Source organism: Macrobrachium rosenbergii, chromosome 48 (assembly GCF_040412425.1).
Source record: "Macrobrachium rosenbergii isolate ZJJX-2024 chromosome 48, ASM4041242v1, whole genome shotgun sequence".
Classification (NCBI taxonomy): domain Eukaryota; kingdom Metazoa; phylum Arthropoda; class Malacostraca; order Decapoda; family Palaemonidae; genus Macrobrachium; species Macrobrachium rosenbergii.
The window spans coordinates 26,147,222-26,174,371 of NC_089788.1; the positions used below are offsets into that span (position 1 = coordinate 26,147,222).

At 38.3% G+C, this 27,150-nt stretch overlaps 1 protein-coding gene and 1 long non-coding RNA gene across 2 annotated transcripts; one reads left to right on the forward strand and one right to left on the reverse strand.

Annotated features, from left to right (window-relative positions):
• Positions 1 to 4,022: 4,022 nt before the first annotated feature.
• Positions 4,023 to 25,746, forward strand: LOC136831304 (zinc finger protein OZF-like). The gene is made up of 3 exons (XM_067091446.1): positions 4,023 to 4,463; positions 13,594 to 13,758; positions 23,790 to 25,746. The coding sequence occupies exon 3, from the start codon at positions 24,336 to 24,338 to the stop codon at positions 25,530 to 25,532; it is 1,197 nt and encodes a 398-aa protein (XP_066947547.1). The 5' UTR covers positions 4,023 to 4,463; positions 13,594 to 13,758; positions 23,790 to 24,335; the 3' UTR covers positions 25,533 to 25,746.
• On the reverse strand, positions 14,171 to 14,801 carry LOC136831305 (uncharacterized). Its single transcript, XR_010850833.1, has 2 exons — positions 14,705 to 14,801; positions 14,171 to 14,337 (listed from the first exon to the last, which is right to left on the reverse strand). It is a non-coding gene; the product is annotated as an uncharacterized lncRNA (long non-coding RNA).
• Positions 25,747 to 27,150: the final 1,404 nt, after the last annotated feature.

The window sequence follows — 27,150 nt, forward strand, 5'->3', positions numbered from 1 at the left end:
GAAAATGAAGAAGACTGTGCCAGGAATTTACACACACACACACACACACACACACACTATATATATATATATATATATATATATATATATATATATATATATATATATTGTATATATATATATATATATATATATATATATATATATATATATATATATATATATATATATATTTGTACATATGTATGTGTATGTATATGTATATATATATATATATATATATATATATATATATATATATATATATATATATATATATATATATATATATAGCCACACAACTTCACTGTGTATATATCTTTATACTACTTGTGTTAGGCTTCAATAAGACGGGATGGTTTATAGTCCAGAGTCTTTAATTCACAAAATATAATTTACCAAGTACGTACTAGCTTTCGGAGACATACAGCTTTCCTCTTCAGGTACTGATGCACTGAGGAGATAACAGCTACACTTGGGCATATATGTGCTCCTTCCAACGTCTATTATTTTCCATTTTCTAATCCCACGCATGACCTGACCCTTGACCTTCAGCTCCTCGTGCCCTTCCCTGTAATCTTCTTGATCTGCATAGCCGTATGCTGGATCCTTCATTATTCGGGATTATCCCCTTACTGTCCATCTTTTTGTTTGCCCTTCTTAAAGCTCTCGTATCTAATATCAAACGTGATCCCTGTGTTGCTTGCCATCGTTTTTTCATAGCGGTTAATGAGGGGGTTTACTACAGATACCCTCGGTGTTTTATTCTTGTTGGTTTATTCTAGAATCTGTAGATTTAATATGCAACAACAAGAACAAAACAACAAGAAAAACACAGCGAGTGATCGTAGAGAACGCTCTCGTCAGCTGCTATGAAAAAACGACGTAAGGCAACATGGGGAATTACTATAAAGAACAGAGCACTTGTGAAATTACATACTAGAGTTTTAAGAAGGATATAAACAAAAAGGTGGACAGCAAGGGGACAATTCTCAGTATCGGATGAGGAAGGCTGTAGGTCTTCGAAAGCTAGCACTTGGTAAACTGTACTTTGTAAATTAAAGAATCTGGAATCTAAACCATCCCTAACACGAGTATATATATATATATATATATATATATATATATATATATATATATATATATATATATATATATATATATATATATATATATATATATATATATATATATATATATATATATATATTAGCCTATATATGAATTTCAGTGGCAACGCTTTCTTTCTCTGTAAATACTTACTTAATAATCTAGATCGGCCGGGCAGATTCGTTAGAATGTGAAATCTAAGGAGGAAAATGAACAAGAAGAGGAATCGAAGGCTGCTGTCCAGTATAATGATCAGGGATTTCCTTAGATTTAGCTTCTGAACAAAAAGTGGTGGGGGAGGGTGGAATTAGGGGGGGCCAGGGGTACTTAGGTGGCTGTGAAGAATTTGGTCCTCGAGATCTTGCGGAATTTTCCTGTATAAAAATACAAATGTGTGTGAGAGGAATTTGCCTCAGGAATGGAATCGCCCCAGATATTTATGGTTTATCGTTTGCATTGCTATTCTTGGCAGAGATTATGCTTTGTATCTTTCCCAAGCCCAGATAAGGAGTCAGGAGGGTCATCCGTCCAAAAAACATCTGCTGTCACAAATTATGAAATGACGAGTTCTTTGGGTGTTAAACCAAACCCTCATCAAAAGCAGAGACACGACTGGTGATTAAGCAGATAGGAGGCAAAATATGATATTGCTTTTCTATTGACAGCATTTTTATCTGTAAAAACGGTTTGGATCAACGTAATGATGCGGCATTTCGATAAAACATCGGAAAAATCATTTTTCCTCTAAAATTCACAATAAGAGTAAAATTACAGTAGACAACAGAGATGTGACCTTTGATCAATACTATAACCGCACTTGAACCCTAGAAGGCTCACGTGAGACCTACGTCATGACTGCGTGACGTCAAATCCACCAAGCCTTGATTTCTCGATGGCCTTGGGACAGTGGTAACATGAAGGCACCTGGGCAAAACGACGATGTCTGAACATGGAGTTCATTACCCGTAGGCTATCATACATACGCAGAGGGAAAAAACTTTGAATAATAATTATGATCTACATCATCATTATCCTCTCCTCCGCCACAAAGGACCTTGGTATGAATTTACATTGCGTTTACTATTCAGAGATTATTAAACATACTGCCACTAAAACTGCTCATAGAAATTTTATGGTGTTGAGCAACGTTACGTCGTGTACAAAACCACCATTAGTAAGAGAGAGGGAAGGATGCAAGCTGTTCTAGACAGTGTTAAAGAATGGAAACCCGTCATTTCGAAGAAGTGAAATTTTTTGGGAAATCACCACAGTCGGTTGAAGTAACCATACGTTACAAAATTTCCAAAAACTTGATTCCTTGTGACCGGATGGCATTGGACCCGTTCCCTCGGGATAATCATTTAGAACATGAAATGACGAACGATTCGGCAGTACAGATTGCTTATTTCAGGCTAAGCAATAATTTCACAAGCTGAAAGTTGCACGTAGCTTCCAGTCTATCTGGAGTTCTAGGCTTGCATCAGCCCGAATATGTATACACATTAGTTTAGGCTCACATTCATCTATTAAGTTATGCATATCGTCTCAGGTGACTAGAAGAGTGAAGTGTACCTTGACTTTTCACATTTTGGATAATAATGACATTTGATCAAGTTATTCACAGCCAAAACTGTTTGTTATGAGTCTGCGCTGTGCTGTGAAATTTGATCAGTATTATTGCTCAAGTTATTCAATTTCTTCTTCTCCAGAAAGACGCTGAATCACTTTAACAATTTTGAAACGCCACTGATGTATTATAATAGAGGGATATAAATTTCCATCCATAAGAGCAAAGGCTTAAAAAGGTATACTTCAGTCAGACTGAAGTTTGAGTTGGGATTTTTTCTTAGAGTTATAACTATACTCAAAGCATCATTTCACATACACTGACTGTATCTCTCTATTTGTCGCTCTTTCATTTTTTCTAATGCTGTATATACTATCACTTCATCTTAACAGCCCTTTTTTCACTCATAACATACACACCTCATTTCTCTAAAGGAGAGTTAGTTCAACAATTCTTTTGCACATGTCATTCCACTTTGGTGACTTTCATACCATTCAGATTGGAAAAGATACTGTTATCTTCTTTTTCCGGCATCCCACATAAGTGAAAAACTGTACAGAATTTCCATTGACCTCAAGAGAAGAGACTCATCTGTAATCCACAACTTTGCCATCTTGAAACACAGTTAATGTATTTATTTAAAAAACTTCGACATTTCCTATTATCATTAGTGATCCAGAAAAAAATTACCAAAGTATTGAAGTAGTTCTGCATTTCTATTCTGTTACATAAATACGCATGTTTAGCTGCGTTTTTTAGTTTAAGGTCTTTTTATTATTTAACATAAGTCCGCTCCCAGTAGACTACCTGTGTTACGCAAAGAAAACGAGTAAATGTGTGGATACGATTGGTGTTTTATTGTAAAATAAAAGAAAAGGCGGGGTAGGGGAATTATACTGAAAACTGGATAGATTTCTCTGGAAAGTTCGTCTTATTTTCCTTTCTTCTATTCATATGAATTTGATAAGAGTGGGAAATTTTCAGAATTTTTTTCAGAAAACCTTGAATATTCGTTATTTGTTCCGCCTTATGAATACAGTAACAGGAAACTAATTAATTGTATTATATGAATCTGTTATATTTAGAAAATCTCACGAATTAAATAAAAAAACACAAGCTATAGAATTTACAAGCTGCAGCCTTGATGATGGCCTGTAATTACAATAACAAAAAATAATTAAAAGTATATTTATGAAAATGTGTATGAATTCGTATGAATATATTCTTCTGAAGGGGACTGATTAGTTAATTACTGATCTATGAGCATATATGATATATATGAACCGAAGACAAACGAGAGAGAAACCAAAAGAATTTGTTGCAAAATACTTGTCCTGTTCCGGGGGTATGAATGATTAGGTTTCGCAAGGTTGCCAAAACAAATACAAGAAACTTACAGCAGAGTTCATTTGGATAATTTTATTAATTTATTTTCAAGAAAATTACGCCTTGAAATATGTTTTAAATTATTATGGAGGAAAAATTAATCTGGTTCATATTTTTTAATTGCCAGAAGAAATATACTATAGAATAAGGAATCTAATTATCTAATTTGAATATCTCTATGGGATAATGGGAGGCGTTTAAGATTCGTTCGGTCATCAAAACATTGGAGATATTAATATAAGATTATCCAAGTACGGTGAAGACTTGCTCTGTAAACGTTTGGACTACGTTCCGTATTATTGCATTTCATGCAATGCTTGGGCCTTATGATGAAAAGACACCATGAGATAAAAGGACACTTGTGATCAGTGGCCTGACGGAGGCTAATTGTGAGATCAGTGTCCACAGCTAGGAACACCAGGTAGGTATCCAGCTTTTGGCCTCCTAGCTCAAGTTACTTGGGCTATCAGTCACTAACTTTGACCGTATTTTATCTATAAATAGGCTAGCATTACTAAGCACCTTAGGCCTGTGGTCAGCATAACCTGGTGCCTGATGGATATTAATTCAATTCGATTCTTAGCTCAAGTTACAATGCAAAAGTATACCTTAGTTTTACCAGACCACTGAGCTGATTAACAGCTCTCCTAGGGCTGGCCCGAAGGATTAGATTTATTTTACGTGGCTAAGAACCAATTGGTTACTTAGCATAGCTATTACTTGAATAGGCTAGGCCTCATCGTAGGCAGTGGCCTTAAAGGAATTCCTGTCAACAACATTTGGTAATTATATTTAAAGACGCTTGTTATATAGTTTTATCATTTGGGCCAAGCCTTGGTCAGTGTTTTGGGTTTCTGGGCCGAGTCCAGCGACCAGAGGTCCACACACACACCTCATAACTAGCCCAGTCTAGGCTAGGGCTTATTCTGGCTTTGGGCAAATGCTCAGTAGCCAAGTAGGATAGATCTAAGTAGTAGCTCTGCAGCGGCGATTTCCTTCTAACTTGACTTTTTCTACAGTTTTTTGGTTGCTAATTATGGATTTACCTTCAATTTTTGTCACACGAATGTAATTAATCTGTAATTAACCCGTGAAGTCCATCCAACAAGGGGTTTCCATAAGTGATCTTCACAAGACAGACCATGGCCACGTCTGTTTGGAACGGTTCATATCCTGTCCGACAAGTGCAATAACTTGTTATCGTATGGGTAACCCCCCCCCCCGGCCAGTACTAAACAGGACGAAGGGACATTCCATTTGGCTGACAACAAACAAATGCACCGCCAGTATCAGAAGCCCTAAAAGTGTAGAAAAAACCGGTTGAAAAGGTAAAAACAGGCGCGGAGCTAATACTTAGAATTACCTCCAAGTAGCCGAAATGGTTCAGTCGGTGGCCTCTGTCAGTACAATAAGATGTTGGCTATTTGTTAGGTAGGGTATGCCTTAGGCCCAGCCCAGGCAGCCCAGCTAAGTTTTTGGCTAATTGTAGGTAAATAGGGCACATTCATTTCTCACCAAATACAGGAGTGTGTGTTTTTTGTCTTGTTTTTATGTTTTATGTATGACCATTCTTGTTGTTGCAAAGCACTTTTTTTATGGGTAGCCTATTTCTGAGTAATAGATCTGCACGGACTGTGTGGAATGGTTCTGGAAGCACATTCGCAAGTCATTAGGGAGCCATATGTTCAAGAAGAGAATGCTGAGGAAATCTATTATAATAGGAATGGTTATTCTAAGTATTACCTCTGCGCCTGTTTTTACCTTGGAAACTGTTTTTTTCTACACTTTTAGGGCTTCTGATACTGGCGGTGCATTTGTTTGTTGTTGGCCAAATGGAATGTCCCTTCACTGTGTTTACTACTGGCCCAGCACCAACTCTTCAGTATCAATCTCCTGCTTTCCTACCCTTTTTTGGCTCCTGCTAGCCCCGGTCTCGCCCACCTCAACCTTCCTGATGAGGAGCCTTCCAGATGACAGACCTAAGCTCCCCACATGGTGCTTTTCTTGTCTTCTAGGAAGACACTCAAGGAGATTGAAGTTTGGTTTTCTGCTGAGAGGGAGCAAGGTAAGGCTTCCTTCGTTTTTCCTCCCTTGCGCTTAATCTGCAGGAGTTTTCTTTCCTACGCCACCAGGGAAGCTCCTTCTCGATGCTGGGCATTTTCGTCAGCAAAATTTATGTTTTTCGTCAGCAGAACTTGACCTCCTAGTCAAGACCTCTTTAAGTTGTTTGAAGCTTTCAGTCTAGGACTGGATGGTGAGAGCGCTATTCAAGAAGATTGAAGATTGCAATGATTTGTGGAGACTTCGCCTCAGACTGGCTAGGAGTCCTTTCACATGCAGACAAAACATTCAGGGATGGCTCTCTTGAACTTACGGCTCTTTTCTCTTTGTGGGTTTTGAAGGAAAGAATTTTTTTTGGTGCTCCTGTTCCACTAAGGGCATCACTCAGACCCAGAAGTCGGACCTTCAATAGAAGTCGACTTAGGATCTTCTGCTGTTTTCTTCCAAACGCCCCAAGGATTCATTTGCGTTTGTTCCTAAGATGGTCTCTCCTCTCCAGCAACATCCCTTTTGCGGGAGTAAGCCCAAGTCCAGTCTAGGACCCACTCCAAAGCCCGCTTCTCGACCAGGAAGTTTCCGGGACGAGGTCTCTGTAAGAACTGAACCTTCACATCAACGTCAGAGAGCCGAAAGCTATTCACATAGGGCTTCAGTGCTTCTCAATCCTAGTTCACAACAAGACTGTGGCAGTCCATTCAGACGGTACCACAACCCTAACGTACATACGAAAGTGAGGCGGCTCTCACTCTTTTCTCTTTGCCAGACAGCAAGAGACCTACTGTGGACAGATCAAATCGAATGAGTCTAGTCACTCAGTTTTTCAGGACAAACTAATACTCTGACAGACGAGCTGAGCCATCCAATAATGTAGTAAGTCCTTCCCATGAAGTGGACCGTGGACCCCCTGGTCTATCAGAATCTGTGATACTATGGGCAGGCTGACATTGGACCTGTTGCCACCTCTAGGAACCATTGCCTTCCTCCTCCTTTGTTCTCAGGCCCCCGACCCTCTAGCATGGGTAACAGGTGCCATGCGGCAAGGTTGGTCCCACTTGGAACAAGACCTATCAAGAGGAGCTCAAATCCTTGCCAAGAAATGAGGAAGAAGTCCTCCATGCACAAGTGGGAGCCAGTCTTCTCGAGTTTTGGGAGAAGTGGAGTATCAGAGGGACAGAACAGTGGATTGTCAAAGTTCCAAGGGGAGGCTTCTCCATTCCGTTCATGGAGAGTCCTCCTTTGGTCCCTTCTCCCACCGTTTTGACGGGGTACTCAAGAGGTTCGGGAGAAAATTCACCCCTTTTGGATGAGGTCTTCCCTCTCCTTCAAAAGAGAGTCATAGAAGAAGTTGAGGACATCAACTCAGAGGGTTTCTACTACCGTCTGTTTGTGGTCCTCAAATCATTGTGGTTTTGGAGACCAGTCCTCAATGTAAGTGCTCCCACTCTCTTTGCCTGGCAGACGAAGTTTAGATCGAGATGAACCAGTCAGTCCTGTCATCCATTCACCAGGGTGATTGGATGATAACCTTGGATATGCGGGATGCATGCTTCCAGTTTCCCTTTCATCCGGACTCCAGGAAGTATCTAAGGTTCATCTTCCAGGACACTCTCTCAGGTACCCCACGTCAGCATCTGGTAGTCTGGTACCATCCAACCCCCCCTCCCCGGCACCAGCTAAATCTCCAGTTTCGGCCTCTTTGCCTCAGCCTCTCTATGGCACCTCAAGTGTTCACTCGAGTCCTTGCTCCTCTAGCAAATAACTTCATTTAATAGGCATTTACGTCAGTCTATATCTGGACGACTCGCCTCTTTGATCCTCTTCAAGGAAGGTGCACGAAGGACTTGTACATCTCTCCCCGCAGGAACTGGGAATTATCGTCTACCTTCAGAAGCCCAGTTGGCCCCATCACAGGAATTCCTCTGTTAAGGGATGAGTCTCAGCTCTCAGACTTTTCGGGTTTTTCTGTCTGCCAAGAAAATTGCCAGCTGCCTTTAGACGGTCCACAAGTATCTGGCCCTTTTGTCTTGCTCAGCCCATCAGTGGATGAGCCTACTGGGGACTCTGTCGTCCACCAAGACGTTTGTCAAATTAGGCAAACTTCTCATGAGAATTTTGCAATTCTACCTCTAGGCCAAATGGGACAGGGAAAAACAGCTGGACACTTACACATTTCCCATAAACCCTGTAATCAAGTTGGACCTGCATGGTGGCTGTCCGAATGTAGACATTCAAAAGGAAAGCCCTTCATCCTCAGAGCCCAGACTTAGACTTCTATTTAGACTTCTCAGTTCATGGTCAGGAAAGACTTCTATTTAGACTTCTCAGTTCATGGTCAGGGAAGTGCTGAACAAGTCTTGGGCTCATTGCAACATTGCAATGATTCTCATAGCCCTGTTCTGGTCCATGAAAGAATGGTTCCAGGACTAGGGTTACACCCCAAAAAAAAAAAATCTTTTTCCAAAAAAACACAGCCTGAAAATTCAGGCCAAATTTTTTTTTGTTTTTAATTTTTAAACATGTATTCACATTCTTCTGCTTGCTAAACTACCAAAAATGGCTAACTGTGCTTATATTATGTCTAGAGCTTGGGTAACATGGGAGTTTAACACTGGAAAGAAAAATCTGTTGGTGTGAAAAATAAAAATTAGGGAAAGTAAGGAAAACTAATGGTATCTCAACCATCACCCACTTGAGATTATGAGTGTTTTGGGTACATAACTAAATTTGTCATTAGAATTTCAATATTTCAAATATGAACTCTGAAATTTTCAATTATCAAACAAGTTTAACTGTTATTTTCCAATCATATCTTGAAACCATGAGGTACGGGTGTCAATGATTTAAATTTCAGTACATTTTAACAGGAAGAGAGGTATGAAAACCATGATTGGCAATAGTTCCTTAAAACTATGTATGATACAAGACATATACATGTTCAGTATCAATTATGTTCAGCTGAAACTTGTATCATACATGTATCAGATTCAGAGGTATGAAAACTGTATGATTGGCAGTGGTTCCTTAAAAGTACGTATGGTGCAAAAGAATATTGTTCTACCTCAATATAGATACAGCAATAAAAGAAGAGGAAAATCATGTTAAAATAGATAGCAAAAAATATCCATATTTCAATGATTCCTTTAATTCCTCTAAACTAGAAGGAAGGTGTGTGTTAAATAACATAAGTCTATAGTAACTATAAGTAAGGTCTTCAAAATGGAGACATTGGATGCAAGGAAAAAAATATTAAAAACACAAAAAACATGTTTTTTCCTGAAAAAGAACATAAAATGAAAAAAAATGGTTTTTTCACAACCATATCCAGGACCTGCTATGGTTGTGAGTGGACTTTCCAAGACTCCTTCCTCTAAAAACCGCGTCTACTCAGACAACCTCACTGTAAGAGTTACCAAAGGGTTGTCTGTTCTTGCTCTGACAGGCTTCAGACTGTCCGGAAGCTTGTCAGAGCATAAGAGTTTTCAAGACGCGCTGCAGAGACTATTGCAAGATGAAGGCATCGATTTCCTAGCCACGTCTCCCAGGCTAAGTGGGCGATTTTCGGAAGCTGGTGTCTCAGACTCAATGTCTCTTCTTCTGAGACGTCTGTGACCCAAATTGTGGAATTCCCTCTTTATCCAAGGAGATCTAGGAATCTCTCGTCCTCCGCCATTAAGGGGTATCGAGCTGTGTTTAGCTCAGTGTTTAAACACAGGGATCCTGAATCTAGCATCAATCCTAAATTTTGAGGACCTCGTCAAGTCTTTTGATACACCTAAGCAGGGAAGGAAGATCAAGTCTCTTGGAACCTGGACATAGTGTTGAAGTGGCTGACAGATCCCGCTTTTCAACCCCTTCATTCCTCTTCTCGGAGAAACCTTACTTGGAAGACTTTCTTCCTCGTGGCGTTGGTTACTGCTGACATATTAGTGAGTTCCAAGACATGATAGAGGGTAGATTTTTTCACAAGGAGAAGCAGTTTGCTTTTTTACCCGTGGGTTTTTAGCCAAGAACGAGGACCCTTCCAAGGCCTGGCCCTGTTCTTTCTCCATTAAGACCTTAACGGAAACCCTGGCTTTGAGGAAGAAGAGAGAGTTCTATGTCCTGCTAGGGTTTTAAGGTACAGTAAACCCCCCGTATTCGCGTTCTCATGGTTCACGGACTCATGCATTCGCGGGTATCTCTGTGGAACATATCTAGCCATCATTCGCGGAAAATTCGCCCATTCGCAGTATTTTTCACTGAGAAATATTCACTAATTACTGTATTTTCATATAATTTTCTTGAATAAATGCACGTTTTGTGATAAAACTATTAAAATACTCAGGTATAAGCATTTTTACAGGGTTTTTCTTGGTTTAAGCTATCAAAATGGGCAGTTCTAAGTGTTTTTAGAGGGGTTTTAAGCATTTGCGGATTTGACCTATTCGCGGGGTTGTGTGGGACGCATCCCCCGCGTATACGGGGGTTTCACTGTATTACCTGAGCAGGGTCGAGAAGATCAGAGGACTATCCAGTAACCTCTGATGCTCTGTCAAGAATCCATCCTGCCCTCCAACTAAGAACACATTGTCCTTCTTCATCAGAGACTTAATTTCTGAGGAGCACTCTCAGATTCAGGAGGACATTTTGCCTACTTTTACAGTGAAAGCTCATGATGTCAGGACAGTCTCTACCTTATTAGCTTTCAGGCACATATGTCACTTCCATTCTGCAGTCGACCTACTGGCAGTGCAAACTGATCCTCGTGTCTCACTATTCGAAAGAAGTTGAAACAGTGTTTGAAAATTGCATTACCCTGGGGCCATTTTCAGTGGCTGGCATGGTACTGGGGGAGGAAGCATAGGAATCTCTGTTTTCTCCTACTAGCTCTTCGCCTTAAAGTAGGGTGTTAGAATTTTGGGGAGCCAGGGGATACAGTGTACCTGGAGTGCCCACCAGTCTCAGTGGATGGGTTGTGGTGTTTTCAGTGTAGGTGAAAGTGTTGTCTAGTTGCTTTTATTGTGGTACTGCGCTCAGGGCAAGGGCACTTATTGATGCTTTGCTAGCCATTGGACATATCCTTTGCTGCAAAGCTCCCACCTAAGTAGAGGTGCTCCACACCCATACCACCACGTCACTATAGGTTAAGATGAGCACTACCAGAGGCTGTAATTACCTGCAGTAGCTCTCTTACCAAATAAGGAAATGACAAGCTTTGTCCTCAATGCTAGCAACTTTCCTGTTTCAAAGTCATTACCATAACGTAATGTTTTGGAGTAGAGTATGTCTGTGCATCCCATCTCCTGTCACTGTGTATTCAGCAATGTAATTACTGTACTTGGTAAGTTACTTATATGAGAATGTTATTTTCATGATAATTTTAAAATTATGTTTCATATATACTTACTAAGTAATTACTGATTGGAGCCCTCCCTCCTCCCCTCTCATGGACATAAGGGCACAAACAGAATGAGGTTTTCAGCTAAGTCGTTTCCAGTACAGTACTCCTGTTGGTGGGCTCGGCTTGTCACCTACACCAAACTATCGAAGCACTACTGCAACTTTTAAATAAAGGCTGCCATGCGAGTTAGAAACTATAGTTATGTATTACTTCATAGTAGATATGAAACGTAATTTTATCATGAAAATAACATTTCCCAGCATAAGCTTACTCATTACACAATGTATTTTTGCAAACTGGAGAATAATGATCTACTGTATTTAATAGAAAACTGGACTCCCTTATCAGAACAGCATATAAGTGAAGCAAAATTAATTTACACCAAAATTACCATCATTATTTACATAGAGGTTTTAGCTGTAAATTGGTTTTACTTTTCTACTTTTATTTGGCAGTAAGTTCTGGTGTGCGTGAGCTGTTGTTTTTACAGTATTTCGGTTTTACTTTCCCCATTGAGCAAAATGTATTTTGCAGTAAGTAATTACTTTTTTCTCCTGGAAATAGTAAATTATGTGCAACAGCAATAACAGTATTATTACTCAATATTCATCTTCTTACTAAGCTTACTGTTGGCCAAACCTCTCATTAAGGCAAAGTTTAAGCTGTAATTAACTTGTAACATCCATTTATTGAATGTGAGATTGGTATTTTAGGTAAAAATATGCAATAATGATCTTACAAGCCTGTACTTGTCAAAATAAAAAGGCTTTGATGTTATTTTCATTGCTAAAGAAGTATAGGGTCTTCATGTAGACACAGAAAAAATTACGCTTATTTGTGCATTGTGAAGTACTGTATCTATAACAGTTTACCTCCGATAAGGGCTTTGACTCATAGATTGTTGTTTGCAGTCCCAACTGCTTTTTTGTCTAGGCATAGTGGATTTGTAATAATTTAGTTCAGGGTTACCCACCATGTTTGTGAGCTTTTTACTACCTTATGTTGTGACACTCATATGTAATGCTTTCACTACGTGCCAAAGTTTTGGCAGCTCTTTTTATAGTGGGGGACAAAAACTTTCTCATTGTGGAAGATGTAATGGTGAGCGCACGCTTCAAGAAATGTAAATAATAATATGCCAGGTTCAGTTAGAGTACAATTGCACAAGTGCACCAGAAAAGTGTTGCATGAATCTCTTTATAGACTAACTATTTGCATGAGAACTGTATTTCATGGGCAAATCATTTGAAAAGTAGAGCTAAAAAATTAAACATTTCACACAGTCTAGCTTCATGTATGCTCACTGGAGCCAGTTCTTATAGTCATGTATTAGTGTGGCATATCTTGGAAATGATTGAACAAAAAGCCAAAGACACAAAAAAAATGTTTTTGGTTGAAAAACTAAACAGTGACAAGAAGGAATTGTACTTGCAATTAGCTATATGAGAGGTCTATTATTACACGCTATTTGGTGGTCTGATTTTAACCATACCTATGTTAATTATCTAGCTTTTGCTGTTCAAGTAATCATGCAATTCTGTCCCCCAAACCATGTGATGATGGGTGTGAATTAGTAGGCTGAGCATCAGTGTGACAGGTTTTTGTTTCTGTATTTTTTAGGTCAGATGAAACCAGTGCTGTAGCTAATCTAGTATTTGAAAAATATCTAGTACAGCACAACAAAAATGGAGGTGCTTAGAAGTACATTATAACAGACACCAAATTATGAGCTTATTAGTTAAAGCTGTAATTTTTGCATTTCGCCTGCAATTCCTGTGCCGCTGATCTTTCAGTAAATTATGTACTATATTTTGGAGATTTTTTGAGTTTGAATTGTATACTTCTCTTTCAAATACTGTACTCACTGAATGCCTTCATTTCTTACAGGTAAATTAAAGAGTTCTAATGTACTTAGAGATTAGACTTATTAGGAAATGAGACTTATAGGATAGATTATTTGTAACTAAACTTTTATCATTGATTATTTGCGGTGCATGGAATTAATGTGCCTTCAGGGAATTAAGGCTTCTGTATATTGATATTCAAAGTGTATTCATCCATGTTGCTCTTTTGAAATTGTATTACAGTTACTTATCATGTACTTTTACAGATTATCAGATGACCTTCAGTGTTGTGATGTTTGTGTGACTTTTCAGCAGTAACACCAAGAGACAATTGTTTATGCCATGTCACTACTGTAGTACTGGACTTTGGATAATGTGGTTAAGCATCTTCGACTGATTATTCCCATAATACAGAACTTTATGCTGTGCTTGTAAGTAGCAGTTGCCATTTTAATTCATCTGGTATATATTTGTATTTTTTTTTGTAATGTATGTATATCTTTGCATTTGGTTATACAGTAACTTGGTGATGCACTGGTAATATCATATTTGTTCTCATAAAAGTACTGTGTCATATTTACTTCTCCATATGTCATTCTTACTTCTACTACTCGTGGCTTTACATGTCAATTGTCCTGGCTTACATTCGGAGGCTACCATTCATTTTAGGACAATTAACTCGACGAGCCTATATATAACGACTCAATCCTGGGCATAGGCCAAACAAGTGCAACACACTGGCCTAGGTTAATAAACCCCGGATTACTCTTAGCTTGGACTGGTACTTGACGTCGTAGACGGACGAATCTTCATTTTGTAGTTAGGGTTGAGGGAAACGCCGACTCCCGCGGGTTGTTTAATGCTTCTTAGTAGGTTACATGGTGTAAAAAACTTATTCCTAATGTTCCTTCCATAGCTTTTAGAACTGGTTCTTACATAGGTACTTATACTGGTTCTTGTACAGATATCCTATACTGGTTCATGTATTACGAATGCCCTAGACTGGTTCCCTGTAATACAAAAAGTTCATTTTGGACAGCCATTTTGTGTCAAACAGCATGCAGTCCTTAGCTTAGGCTATGCTGTGCTCATGCCTATCTTAACTGTTACATTACACAGTTAGCCTGGCTTTTCATGCATAAGAGGTGTAATTGAAGTCAAGAGTTGATATATATTCATAAAATCATGGAAGAATATCACACATCTTAGCCTATGGTTGGTGGCACTGCAACCACATGCAAGCTCATCATGTTGCAACTTACGTAACATTACCATAACAACTCTCGGTAATTTGCTGTTACATTAAGGCAAAGATACACAAGAACACTATTAAGTGTTATGGCAACATGTACAACATAAACTAAGATATGTGCATACCTTTTACAAGGGAGAAATGTGGCATTTCAAATGAAAATAAGGGGAACTACATCCCTTTCCCCTCTGAAGTCGCCCACACGTCTTGAACAGTGCGAGTTGAGCTTCGCAACCACGCACTTGGTTGAACTTACGCACTTACGCACGCACACTCGATCATAGACAATCTCAATTTCGAGTGGTTAAGTCAACTTATTGATAAGATGAAAACCAATTCGTTTTTCCAGTCCACCAATTATGAAGGGTATTGTCATTAATTCAAAAGAAGTATTTCCATCATTACATCACTTTACCCCTACGGAAATTGGTTTTCATTTATCAAGAACAATCAATCCCTTAAATTACAAAATGTGGGGTAGACTATAATTTAACAATAACAATACCAGTCTTGCAAACAGTGAATACTTTCTATCTCTCAACCATCTCAACCAGAGATATAAACTGCAACGTTTAATCAGTAATAAGGTCTGCTAACAGACATATAGAGCAAGTTGTGGGACGCCACCCTTAAGGCGCGTTTCTACCTAACCATCCTAATAACTTTACCAAGCTAAACACTTATGTAAGAGTGATCTTAAATTCAGTTAAGATCTAGTCACTCCTCATTAGGGGTACAATCACTTATGATCATTTTTCTCACAACACTCGCTTACATCGTCATGCAGGTTCATTCACTCAACAACCATAAGCAGGAACAACTTTCCTTTGAAGATAATATACCTCTTAAAGCATCCTAATGACTAACTTACACATCAGTCACATAACTTGAACAACTCAACCAGAGTTTGTAAAGCTTTTGGACGGGTTACTCTTCACACAAAACTCAACCGAGTACAAGTTCCCTGTACACAAAACAAGCAGTGTCATTATCAGATCTATGATCTACGAATACAATATACAAGAATACATTTGGAAATTAATAAAATGGTTATATAAAAAAATTCGTCTAAACCATGCAAATACAAAAATACTCCTCACAGAAAATACAAAAATACACAATGCAGTATATAAAAAAAATACAATTTCATATTTCTTCGATTAACCTAGAGGGAGGAACAGTACTATTAGCACCTCTGGTTTGCACTCTTTCATTCACTACATCAGGAGTGATATCGTCCATTTCCTGCATTTTTACTAACCACTGTTCTTGTCCTATAAAGGGTTTCACCTTGTCAGCGGCACGTTCAATGATGGTTTGGTCAAACATGTTTTTCAACTCATATTTTGCACCATCTCTAAACACTTTGGTTACTACATATGGACCACACCACCTGGGGTTTAGTTTCTTACTAGTGCTAGGAATCACATTTTCATTTTTTACCCATACAAGAGTGTTTTCATCCACTTTCTCATTTTTCCTCTTTTGATTGGCTATTGCACGATACTTGCTGGCCATCTCTATGAGTTTTCTGTATTATTTCATGAGCCTTTGCAATGGCAGAGTCTTCTACGTCATCAGCAATTGTGGGTAACACACTAGTCACTTGTCTGGGTGCTCTACGAGAGAAAAATACATAGTGAGGTTGTTCACCAAGAGTGGTATGAACAGCAGAATTGAGCACACGCTGCGTTTCACCTAAGTACTTAGGCCATTGATAAGGATGTCCTTTACACATTACATTCAGTACCGTTTTCATGGTTCTATGCATCCTTTCACTTACACTGTTTCCTTGTGGATGATATGGGGTAATATAACCAGTATTTATCGTATGTTCTTGGCATAATTGTCTAAATTGGTTTGAGGTGAATTCAGCACCATTATCAAGTATGACTGTCATAGGTACACCAAAGTCATTCAAATAGACAAGGAAGTTTTTGCTTACTTCCTCTGTGCACTTACTACGCAATGGATAGAACTTCACATACCTGCTGTAATGATCAATAACAGTCAATACATATCTATAACCATTTGCACCAGATAACATATCAGTTAAATCAAGACTGATTCGCTCTAAAGGCTTAGTTACAGGAGGCAATTCCTGGAACTGTTGTTGTAACGAACTACTGGCTTTATGTTTTTGGCACATAACACACTCACTTACATATTTAGTAACATCAGTTCGCAATGAAGGCCAATAGAACAGGGTTTCAATAGCATCAATTGTTTTGCGTATACCTAGGTGACCTGACACCGATTCATGACCATACTTCAAAGCTGCCTTTGTTAAATCCTTAGGAACTACTAATCTCAACTGAATTGAGTTATCAATTTTATCTGCGCTGAGATACAACAATCCTTCATACAACAGGAATTGATTAATCAAAGCTCTAGGAAACTTCTTACGTGGTAATTTACCACCTTCTAGAAAAGTTATTAGTTCAGCCCACCTTGGTTCCTCTAACTGTTTTCCTTTGAACTCATCTTTGCTCAGACCAAGATAATTGTCCCTACTCTGATGAAAGACTGCTCTGACTGGTCTACTTAGTTGATCTGCCACCTGATTATTTTTACCTGGCCTATACTCTACCTTGAAACGGTAATCCTGCATCTCAATTACCCATCTGCTCATCCTAGGTGACTTTGTCTTTCTCTTGAAGACTGAAACTAGAGGCTGATGATCTGTGTGAATGGTAAATGGAACACCCCAAAGGAAATGATGGAATCTACGGCATGCTAAGACAATAGCAAGTGCTTCTCTGTCCGTGGTACTGTAACGTTGTTCAACTGGCTTCAGTTTCTTTGAGAAATATCCAATGGGTTTTAACTGATCATCTTGTCTCTGCATCAAAACCGCACCTACGTGATCTAAACTAGCATCAGTGAATAATTCAAAAGGTTTAGTCATCTGAGCCTTTACTAGTACTGGAGCAGTGATTAATGCTTGTTTCATCTGCTCAAAGCTGGATTGACAATCTTTTGTCCACAGAAAGGGTTCTTTCTCCTTTAAGAGATTAGTCAAGGGAACAGCAATTTTAGCATAATCCTTAATGTGCTTCCTGTAAAACCCACACATTCCTAGAAATCTCCTAGTTTCCTTAACATTAGTAGGGGGTTTCATTTTTTTGATGGCACTGATATTGTCTGGACAGGGTCTACAACCATCCTTTGAAATTATGTGACCTAAGAACTTGATTTCCTTTTGGCCTATCTGACATTTCTTAAGGTTTAACTTCACTCCTCTTTCACTGAAAAGTTTGAATAGTTGCTCTAATCTTTTCAACAGGATTGGAAAACTGGGAGCCCAAACAACAATATCATCTAAGTAATTCTTAACCCACCCTTTCTTAATAAGAGGAGCCAAGATATTAGACATGATACGTGAAAATATAGCTGGACTGCAACTTAATCCGAAAGGAAGGCGCTTGAATCTATAAAGTGAAACTCCATCACTAAAAGTTGTTAACTCTCTACTCTCTTCATCTAATTCCACTTGATAATATGCATCTTTCATATCTAAGGAAGCATAATAATGGTTTCCTGCAGCTGTTTCTACCATTTCTTCCAATCTAGGTAAAGGGTGAATGTCAACCTGGAGGTGTGTGTTGACTCTACGGTAATCAAGGCACATTCTTTGAGTATGATCAGGCTTCCTAACAAGTACAATTGGGCTTAGCCATGCCGCACTTGAGGCTTCTATTATTCCTCTTTCTTCCATATCTTCTAACATGGTGGAAATAAGGGTTTTGGCTTTTTCAGGGTATCGATATATGTGGGACCTAACTGGCTGGGGATCACTTACAGCAATATGAGCTTGGACATCTTTAAATTTCCCTAATTCTTTCTCTTCAAGAATGAACACTGAGTGATTTGCAACCAACATGTCACTTAATTCTGTCTGTTGATCAGTGGTAAGATGGGAATTATCTTGCTGAGAAAGAAAATACTTAAGCTTTTCTTCTCTAGTATTGCCTGGCTTGATATTAACTTTAACACCTGGAGGAACTAAATCATTCTGAATTCTAGTTTTCCTGCATTTTGGAACTGTTTGATCAATGTTTCTTCACTAATTGTCCTAGAGCACCCTAATAAAGTTCCAATCTTCATTGTCATCCTTGCTTTAGTATTATTGACAAGTGACAAAAAAACTTCCTGAGCATCATTAACTTCAGGGCACGGTGTAGACTGAGTTTGACACTCCTTAATTTCAAGTACAAATTCTAACAATGTGTTAGGAGGTTCATCTACAGGTAAGGGGTAAATGCCAGCTGTATACTGAGGTAGAATAAGTTTCTTTTTAAGTCTAACCTGAGCTTTATGAGGTTCACTAGGCTGAAGTACTTTAACCTGTCTGACCCTTTTATTAGAAGGCCTAGGTTTCAGATATCTTACTGGATAAATAAATCTATCCCAAATAATGATTTTATGTGCATCATCCCATGTCATTGGTGCAGACCTAATCAAATCGGCTCCTAACAATAAGTCTGTGTCCAGATAACCATCAGGCACAACAGAAAACAAATGGGTAACCACCCTGGAACCAATGTGAACATCCAAATACACTGTACCAAGAACAGGGAGAATATGTTGAGTAACTCCAGCAAGTTGGGGTATATTTCTCATTTGATTACAATGTAAACCTAAAAGTTTCTATGAGTTTCTTCTGTGCTAAACATACTTCACTACCAGTATCAATTAAGGCACAACACATTACATTGTTTATCATCAAATGGATAGAAGGAGACCTGACACTTGAGTCTAGTCATTCATTCTTAACAGGTCCTGGACACTTTGCTGAACCTCTTTTACAATTTGGTTTGTGACAATCAAAACAAACACCTCTTGGAGGGTTACGTGGACATTCAGAAAGTTTGTGATCTCTGACCTTACAGTAAGCACAATACTGATTGTTTTCCTTATTCTTACTAAACTTCCTTAATTTGTTAGACAAATCACTAATCTGCTTCCTCAGATCTTGCAAATCTGCTGGGTTATGTGCATTACTATTTACTACAGGCTGTGGTTGGGAATTGGAATTATTAACAGGAAGAACTCTACGTTGGGTAACATCTCCACTTATTGTAGCTCGATGATACTCATACTCAACAAATTCAATGAATCTCTCTAAGGGTATCCTATCATCAAGGAAATCCTTGAGTCTTTCTTGGGATGTACTACTAAGTCCTCTATACAACTTCTTTTCACAAGACTGTCAGCTTTGGGAAGGGAACTTAGGAAATTTCATTTCAAAGGCAGATAATTTACATTTCATTCTGTTAACAAAGGCTCTAGGGGCTTCATCTATACTGTAACGTTCAATCTCAATTTCCTGCCAAGCCTGCGTAATGTTAGTTGAACAAGCAAAGTGGTGATTCAGTATGTCCTTAAACTGACTCCAAGATATGTTATTTCCCCTTTTTCCCATTTCAGCAGTTAATAATGTTGCAATTTCTTGTTCCACTCTGGTAAGTGCTACTTGGATTCTATCAACATCTGCAGAAACACAGAACTCTACTTGACTAAAAAATCTAGCTAGTCTGTTATCAGTCCCAATACCCTGTAATTCTGACAACTTCAACATCATAATATCCTTAGGTTTTAAGACAAATCCCTTAGAATGATTATCAACTGGAATAATAGGGTTACCGACTGAGTTATTGCCCTGGGATGGATTACTGGACATGACTGGCTGTGTATTACTTGATAAATTGTGTGTGACTATTGAAGTTGGGTTATGTGGTGTCACTGATATGTCTGCTCTGTCTACTGTAATCAATGGGCTATTGTTTGAACCATTTGCTCTGTTAGAACTGAATGGCGTGGAAGTGACAGGTGTAGAATTTGATAAATTAGCCATTTCCCTTTTCATGTCAATGAGCTGATCACACAATTGTTGCATTTGAGAGCTCTGAGTATCCATGGCAGACAACAAATTATCATAGAAATCTTCTCTTTCTACATCACCCTCCATTTTGTAGGCTATGTTATACAGGACTACAGGTAAAAAGTCAACATAAACTACAATACAATAGGCTAATAGTACCTTAGGCTAGGGTGACATAAGTCTAATCACAATAGGTTAGGCTACCACACCTGAAAATAAATACAGGCCTAATGGCTTTGTGGCCAACTTTAGGACGTTGGGGTGGATATATGAATCTATAATAGATAAATACATCCTACACCGCTGTCACCAATGTCATATTTACTTCTCCATATGTCATTCTTACTTCTACTACTCGTGGCTTTACATGTCAATTGTCCTGGCTTACATTCGGAGGCTACCATTCATTTTAGGACAATTAACTCAGGCGAGCCTATATATAACTACTCAATCCTGGGCATAGGCCAAACAAGTGCAACACACTGGCCTAGGTTAATAAACCCTGGATTACTCTTAGCTTGGACTGGTACTTGACGTCGTAGACGGACGAATCTTCATTTTGTAGTTAGGGTTGAGGGAAACGCCGACTCCCGCGGGTTGTTTAATGCTTCTTAGTAGGTTACATGGTGTAAAAAACTTATTCCTAATGTTCCTTCCATAGCTTTTAGAACTGGTTCTTACATAGGTACTTATACTGGTTCTTGTACAGATATCCTATACTGGTTCATGTATTACGAATGCCCTAGACTGGTTCCTGTAATACAAAAAGTTCATTTTGGACAGCCATTTTGTGTCAAACAGCATGCAGTCCTTAGCTTAGGCTATGCTGTGCTCATGCCTATCTTAACTGTTACATTACACAGTTAGCCTGGCTTTTCATGCATAAGAGGTGTAATTGAAGTCAAGAGTTGATATATATTCATAAAATCATGGAAGAATATCACACATCTTAGCCTATGGTTGGTGGCACTGCAACCACATGCAAGCTCATCATGTTGCAACTTACGTAACATTACCATAACAACTCTCGGTAATTTGCTGTTACATTAAGGCAAAGATACACAAGAACACTATTAAGTGTTATGGCAACATGTACAACATAAACTAAGATATGTGCATACCTTTTACAAGGAGAAATGTGGCATTTCAAATGAAAATAAGGGGAACTACATCCCTTTCCCCTCTGAAGTCGCCATACACACGTCTTGAACAGTGCGAGTTGAGCTTCGCAACTCACGCACTTGGTTGAACTTACGCACTTACGTCACGCACACACACACTCGATCATAGACAATCTCAATTTCTGAGTGGTTAAGTCAACTTATTGATAAGATGAAAACCAATTCGTTTTTCCAGTCCACCAATTATGAAGGGTATTGTCATTAATTCAAAAGAAGTATTTCCATCATTACAACTGTACAAACCCTCATCTTTTATATGGAAGTACCTTCAACAAAAACTGGTTCAGTCACTGAAACTTGGTGATAGTGTTACTAGCAACAGGTGAGTTGAGTTGTTGGTGACATGCTTCCTCACCTGAAAAACAGCATCACTTATACTTTAGCCACCATGCTGCACAGACATTCTGGAAGGCTCACATCGTGGCTGTTATTGAAGTTTTTGTTTTTTATTTTTTGGTTTGATTAGTTGACGGTTTTGGGTTACTATATTTTTTTGTCCAGTTTTGATTGTAAGAATGATGGCACTGCTTGCAGAGGTCAGGCATGTTTGCTGTCCCTGAATTACAGGGAGTGTCACCTACCCAGTGAAAGAAATACGGGTCAAGGAAGAAGTTGAAGAAGGTTCTGTCATTCTCTTCTGAGAGCAACACACTGCTGTTCTCAACTCCTCGCTTTTCTGTGCCTGCGTTGAACCTCATTACTTTTACTGGGACAAAGTCCTCCCATTCTCCCCTTGTTTGGTCTGAGGAAGGTATGTACAGACCAGACAATAATTTACTTATTCCTTCTTTGGCTGGTGCTGTTGATGATGCTCCCATCTGCTCCTGCTGTGTCAACTCTAAGGCATTTCCAGTATGTGAAGGATTAGCTAAGGGCATTTTAGCCCTTGGCATTCTGGGGTTATCCTTCCCTGCTATGGTATACCTTCCTAGAACAATTGGCTTCACCCAAGTTCCCCATTCACACTGGTCTTGGTGAACCTCATCACTTTGGGTGTGGTGTCTCCCATAGAGATGGAGTGCACTGCATTCTTGGATATTCCTGTGGTTCCCGCCGCTGCTGTCCCTTTGGGAATGTCTACCTCAGCAGATGTAGGAGAGACCCATGGTTGTAGGACATCATGGAGGCACCGTTGTGCCTCATCTTCGTCTTTTGTCTTATTTCTCCTCACTTGATTCCTTTTCTTCCTCATTCCCAGATGAGCAGACGACATAGGAAGAAGGCTTGGAAGGATCCTCTTTGCATGAAAGCTAAGAAGCCTTCTAGCGACTTTTGCTCTTCTATTGAGAGTGATGGCAATCCCAGAATATGTGGGAGTTATGTTGATCTCCTCACCTCTGGAAATGCGTATCCAGAGGTGGAGAAGTGCACATAGAGGGCCTCATTTGTTTTGGAGATGAGTGAACTCAAGAGGATTCTTACCTGCAGATCAGTGTTCTACAGACAAGCACAACTCTTCAGGCTGTGCAAGCATTCTGAAATCACTTGATGGGGCACTCAGTCATGTTGATAAGCTACAATGCAACTGAAGTGTCATATGTTAGCAAACAAGGGGGCAAGTTGTAGTGGGGGGTGTGGCAGTCTCTCTCTCTCTCTCTCTCTCTCTCTCTCTCTCTCTCTCTCTCTCTCTCTCTCTCTCTCTCTCTCTCTCTCTCTCTCTCTCTCACACACTGTATGTAGCCTCCATAAGGTTCCTTTTTTATCATCAGGTTCTACTTCACCCATTAGTTGTTCTCTTGCCATCATTCTATCCATTCCCAACGTACTATACTGTATCCTGCGCTCCATTCATGTTGCATATCCAGCTCGCATAACCTCTTGATTTTATGAAATTCAAAATCAGTTCAATTGTAATTTCCATTTACCTTGTATGGTGTACTTCAGATTTCTCCTCATCACATAATTGAGGTACTGTAATGTACAGTATTTCATTATTTTATGAACGTGTGAGTGGTAGTATCAGTGTAAGCTTTTTTCTTAATTCATAACTTGTAAGTCAAGATAAAAAGGAATGTACATTAGTAATGGTTGATACTTGATCATGTAGGATAAAAGTTAAAGCAGTTTTGCTGTGTAATATCAGTGAATATCATTAAAAAGTATATATACTATGCTGTCTACAATTATTTTATTTCTCTTTTGCAGGTACGTATTTGTAATTCCTAACCTACCTCCCATCTGAGAAGACATCATTTGCTGAAAAGTGGGAGTTAATAGTTTGTATGAAGGAAAAAAGTTGTCACTTTCTCTTAGACAGAAAGGCTGTATGTTATTCTAATATTAATCCATGATTTTACCTTGTCGAATTGAAACATTGCGGTATGTATTCCAGATATTTAAGTCATAGGGTAATATGGAAAGCCTGAAACTTGATTCTGTCCCAGAAATGCATAAAAATATTGCACATCATGTAAATGAAACTAATAGGCTCATTGCTTAAGAATATTACAGTATATTATTGTTTTATTTTATATGAATTGTAAGTCCTCAGAATGTTGTACCAAAGTAAGCTTCTGGTTAATTATTTTTCCTCCTTGTACTCTACATAGGTACGCTATTGAAGAATTTTGAAAGATGTGTTGCTAACAGTTAGTTGTATTGGCTGTAAAAGATGTAGCCTACAAGAGACCGTGACTACAGTTAGAAAAGAGGTTCTGGATTTTTGGAAATCTCTTAACTTTTGTATTAATCATGGGTGACCAAGATAAAAAACCTTTTCATTGTAATATTTGTGGGAAGGATTTTTCTTTAAGTGTGACCTTCAAGGCTCACACAGTGCTTCATAAAAGGGAAGCACCATATAAGTGTGGTTGGTGTGGTGAGGTGTTTGTGAGGAACAGTATCGAGCTGAAAAATCACATGCGCAAGCACCTGGAAGCTGAAAGTGAGGATGAACATAACGCTCAGGATTTGTCTTGCAAGTTTTGTGATAAGAGATTATCCACAAAATCTAGCCTTAAAAAACATATGCAGTTGCATAAAATACAAATGCATGACTCTGATAAAGCCTTTGAGTGTGAGATTTGTAAGAAAAAGTTTGGGAAAAAGGAGTGTCTGAAGATTCACTTGCATCGGAGACACTCGGGGGAGAAACCTACCTTTACCTGTGAAATTTGTAATGAGAACTTTGATTCAAAGACTGCCTTGGCAAGGCATTTCCGCCAACACAAGGATGAGTTGCAATACAAGTGTGATGAGTGTGGGAAAGTTTTTCGCAGCAAGAAGGTCCTTGGGAATCATAAGAAAAGAAAGCATTGTGATGAATTGACACATAATAGTCATGAAAATAATGTCAGTGTAAGTAACATAAGGGAGTACATTAATCCCATAGAGGATTTGTCAGATAATATCATGGAAAAGAGCCCAATAGAAGGTATAGAAAGTAATATTGTAGAAAAGCAGTACACCTGCTCTTCATGTGGAAAACAATTGAATTCACATAAAAGTGTCCTAAATCACATGTTGATGCATGCAGAGACTGTACTCTATAGTTGTAAAGTGTGTGGCATTGCTTTCTCGAACAAAACATTGTTAGCCAAGCATGAAGGAAAGCATGATAATTTCAGTGGTGCTGATGAGTGCACAAAAGTATTATGTGAAGCAGTGGAGAGTCAAGAAAAAATTACCCTGTATATTAAGAATGACTATTCGCCAAATAAATTCAACAATAAGAGAAAAGTGTTCATGTTGGAGGAAAGAGGACCACATCTTGATCAAACTGGGCAAATAGGTAATAAGAAGTGGAGACAAGCAGGTGAGAGGGATAAAAAGGAGGATGTGATGGTTATTAATGAAGATGTGGTGATTGAGGTTGAAGAAGTAATCATCGCTGAAAAAGAGGATGATAACGTAGATTCTAAGGGTGGTACGCTTGACCCTCTGTTGTAGCTAGTCAGTTCATGAATTCTTACTTATAGGTCTGATATGAATCTAAAAAAATGTTAAAAATAAATGGAAAAAAATTTATGGTTTCCTTTCCTTGTTGATTAATGGAAAGTCCTGAATTGAAAAGTATTAAAAAAATTTAGAATCTCTTTTCATAAATGATAGATTGTTCAGTTTCACATATTGAGTTATCAATAAAAGTTTTTTGTGAAATGTTGTCAGGTATTTTTTTCTGTTTAATTCCTCTATTTTTATTACTAATAAATTGATAGCCATTTTTATTACTGTAGTAAATTAATAGTCATTTGTTGACTAAAAGATGAACATTGTTAAATTAAGTTTACTGCAGGAATATAAAGATATTTAAGAAGTGATTTTGTGAATGTTGTTGAGTGTCCTTTGCTAAACCTTATTTGTAAGTTATTGGTTGGCTGATGTCCTTTTTAAGAAAAGTGACGTCAAGAGAGTGGGTTACTGTGAGACCTTTGTTACTGGTGTTATAGATTGTGTTTTGTTGAACATACACCAGAAGAGCATTTGGTAGAACGTGATAATGCTGTGTGTATGACTATTAAAATGATATGAAAATCTTGAACTTCATGTTTGAAAGCACTTTCTCCGTGGCACTTCCTTGAGGTGAATGGCCTCCCAAGTGCCAGGTCTTATGTCCCAAAATTTTATGTTCATTAATGCTTGATACTTCTTTACTAAGGGTGTTAAAGTGGGACTTGCTTCCATTATAAAGACTCCCTATTTGTTTACCAAAGGTAGCAAAATAAGAAATTGAAATACTGTACACAAAAGTCAAACTGTATTTTTGTTGATGTTACTCTATTGTTTGTTTATGAACTTGAATATGTCCAGACACTTAACAAACTTTTAATGCATGGGTGAATTTCATCTACATGTTATGATATCTCAAGCTTTTAACACAAAGAGACAGTTGATTATGTAGAACGTAGTTGAACATATTAAGGGTCATTTTATCTTGTTCCACATTGGTCCAGATGGCTTGCTCCATGTAAAGGTGTGTGTGCTCCTTATGAACAATAATAAACAAGAAATTTGTGATAAACAAATATTGGCAATGTAATAGCTTTGTTATATAGCAAAGTAAGGACCAAGTAGAACAGGCATGAATAAGATGCAAACTTTGCCTAATATTTGTAGCAGAGAGGTTGTGACATATGGCAAATGTTTTCAACCTTATCACTGAAATTCACGGAGAAATCCTTTCACTTATTCTTTTCTCATATTTCTTATAGTTACTAAATAATTTAATCTGTTCGAGTTAAAATCCTAAAATCTGCAAATTTTCATTTTGTAGAATTTCATTGTAGCAGGTAGAGCTAAGATTTTAAAATGGGGTCATCCAAGCTTTTATCTAGCATATTTTAGGACTGTTCTGCCCAGAATTTGCATTAAGTAGCCATTACTGTTAGTAAAGCTGGAGTCATAAATATTTGTTATGGCCGTTGCACTAACACAACTTGGAACTACTGTACTTCAGCTCTTATCACCAAAATTGGCTATTTGGTGCAAAATTTAAAGGCAGGATGTTTCAAGATGCTGTAAAATGCATGTGTAACTGCCTTTAACTTTAAAGAAAAATTAATTGCAT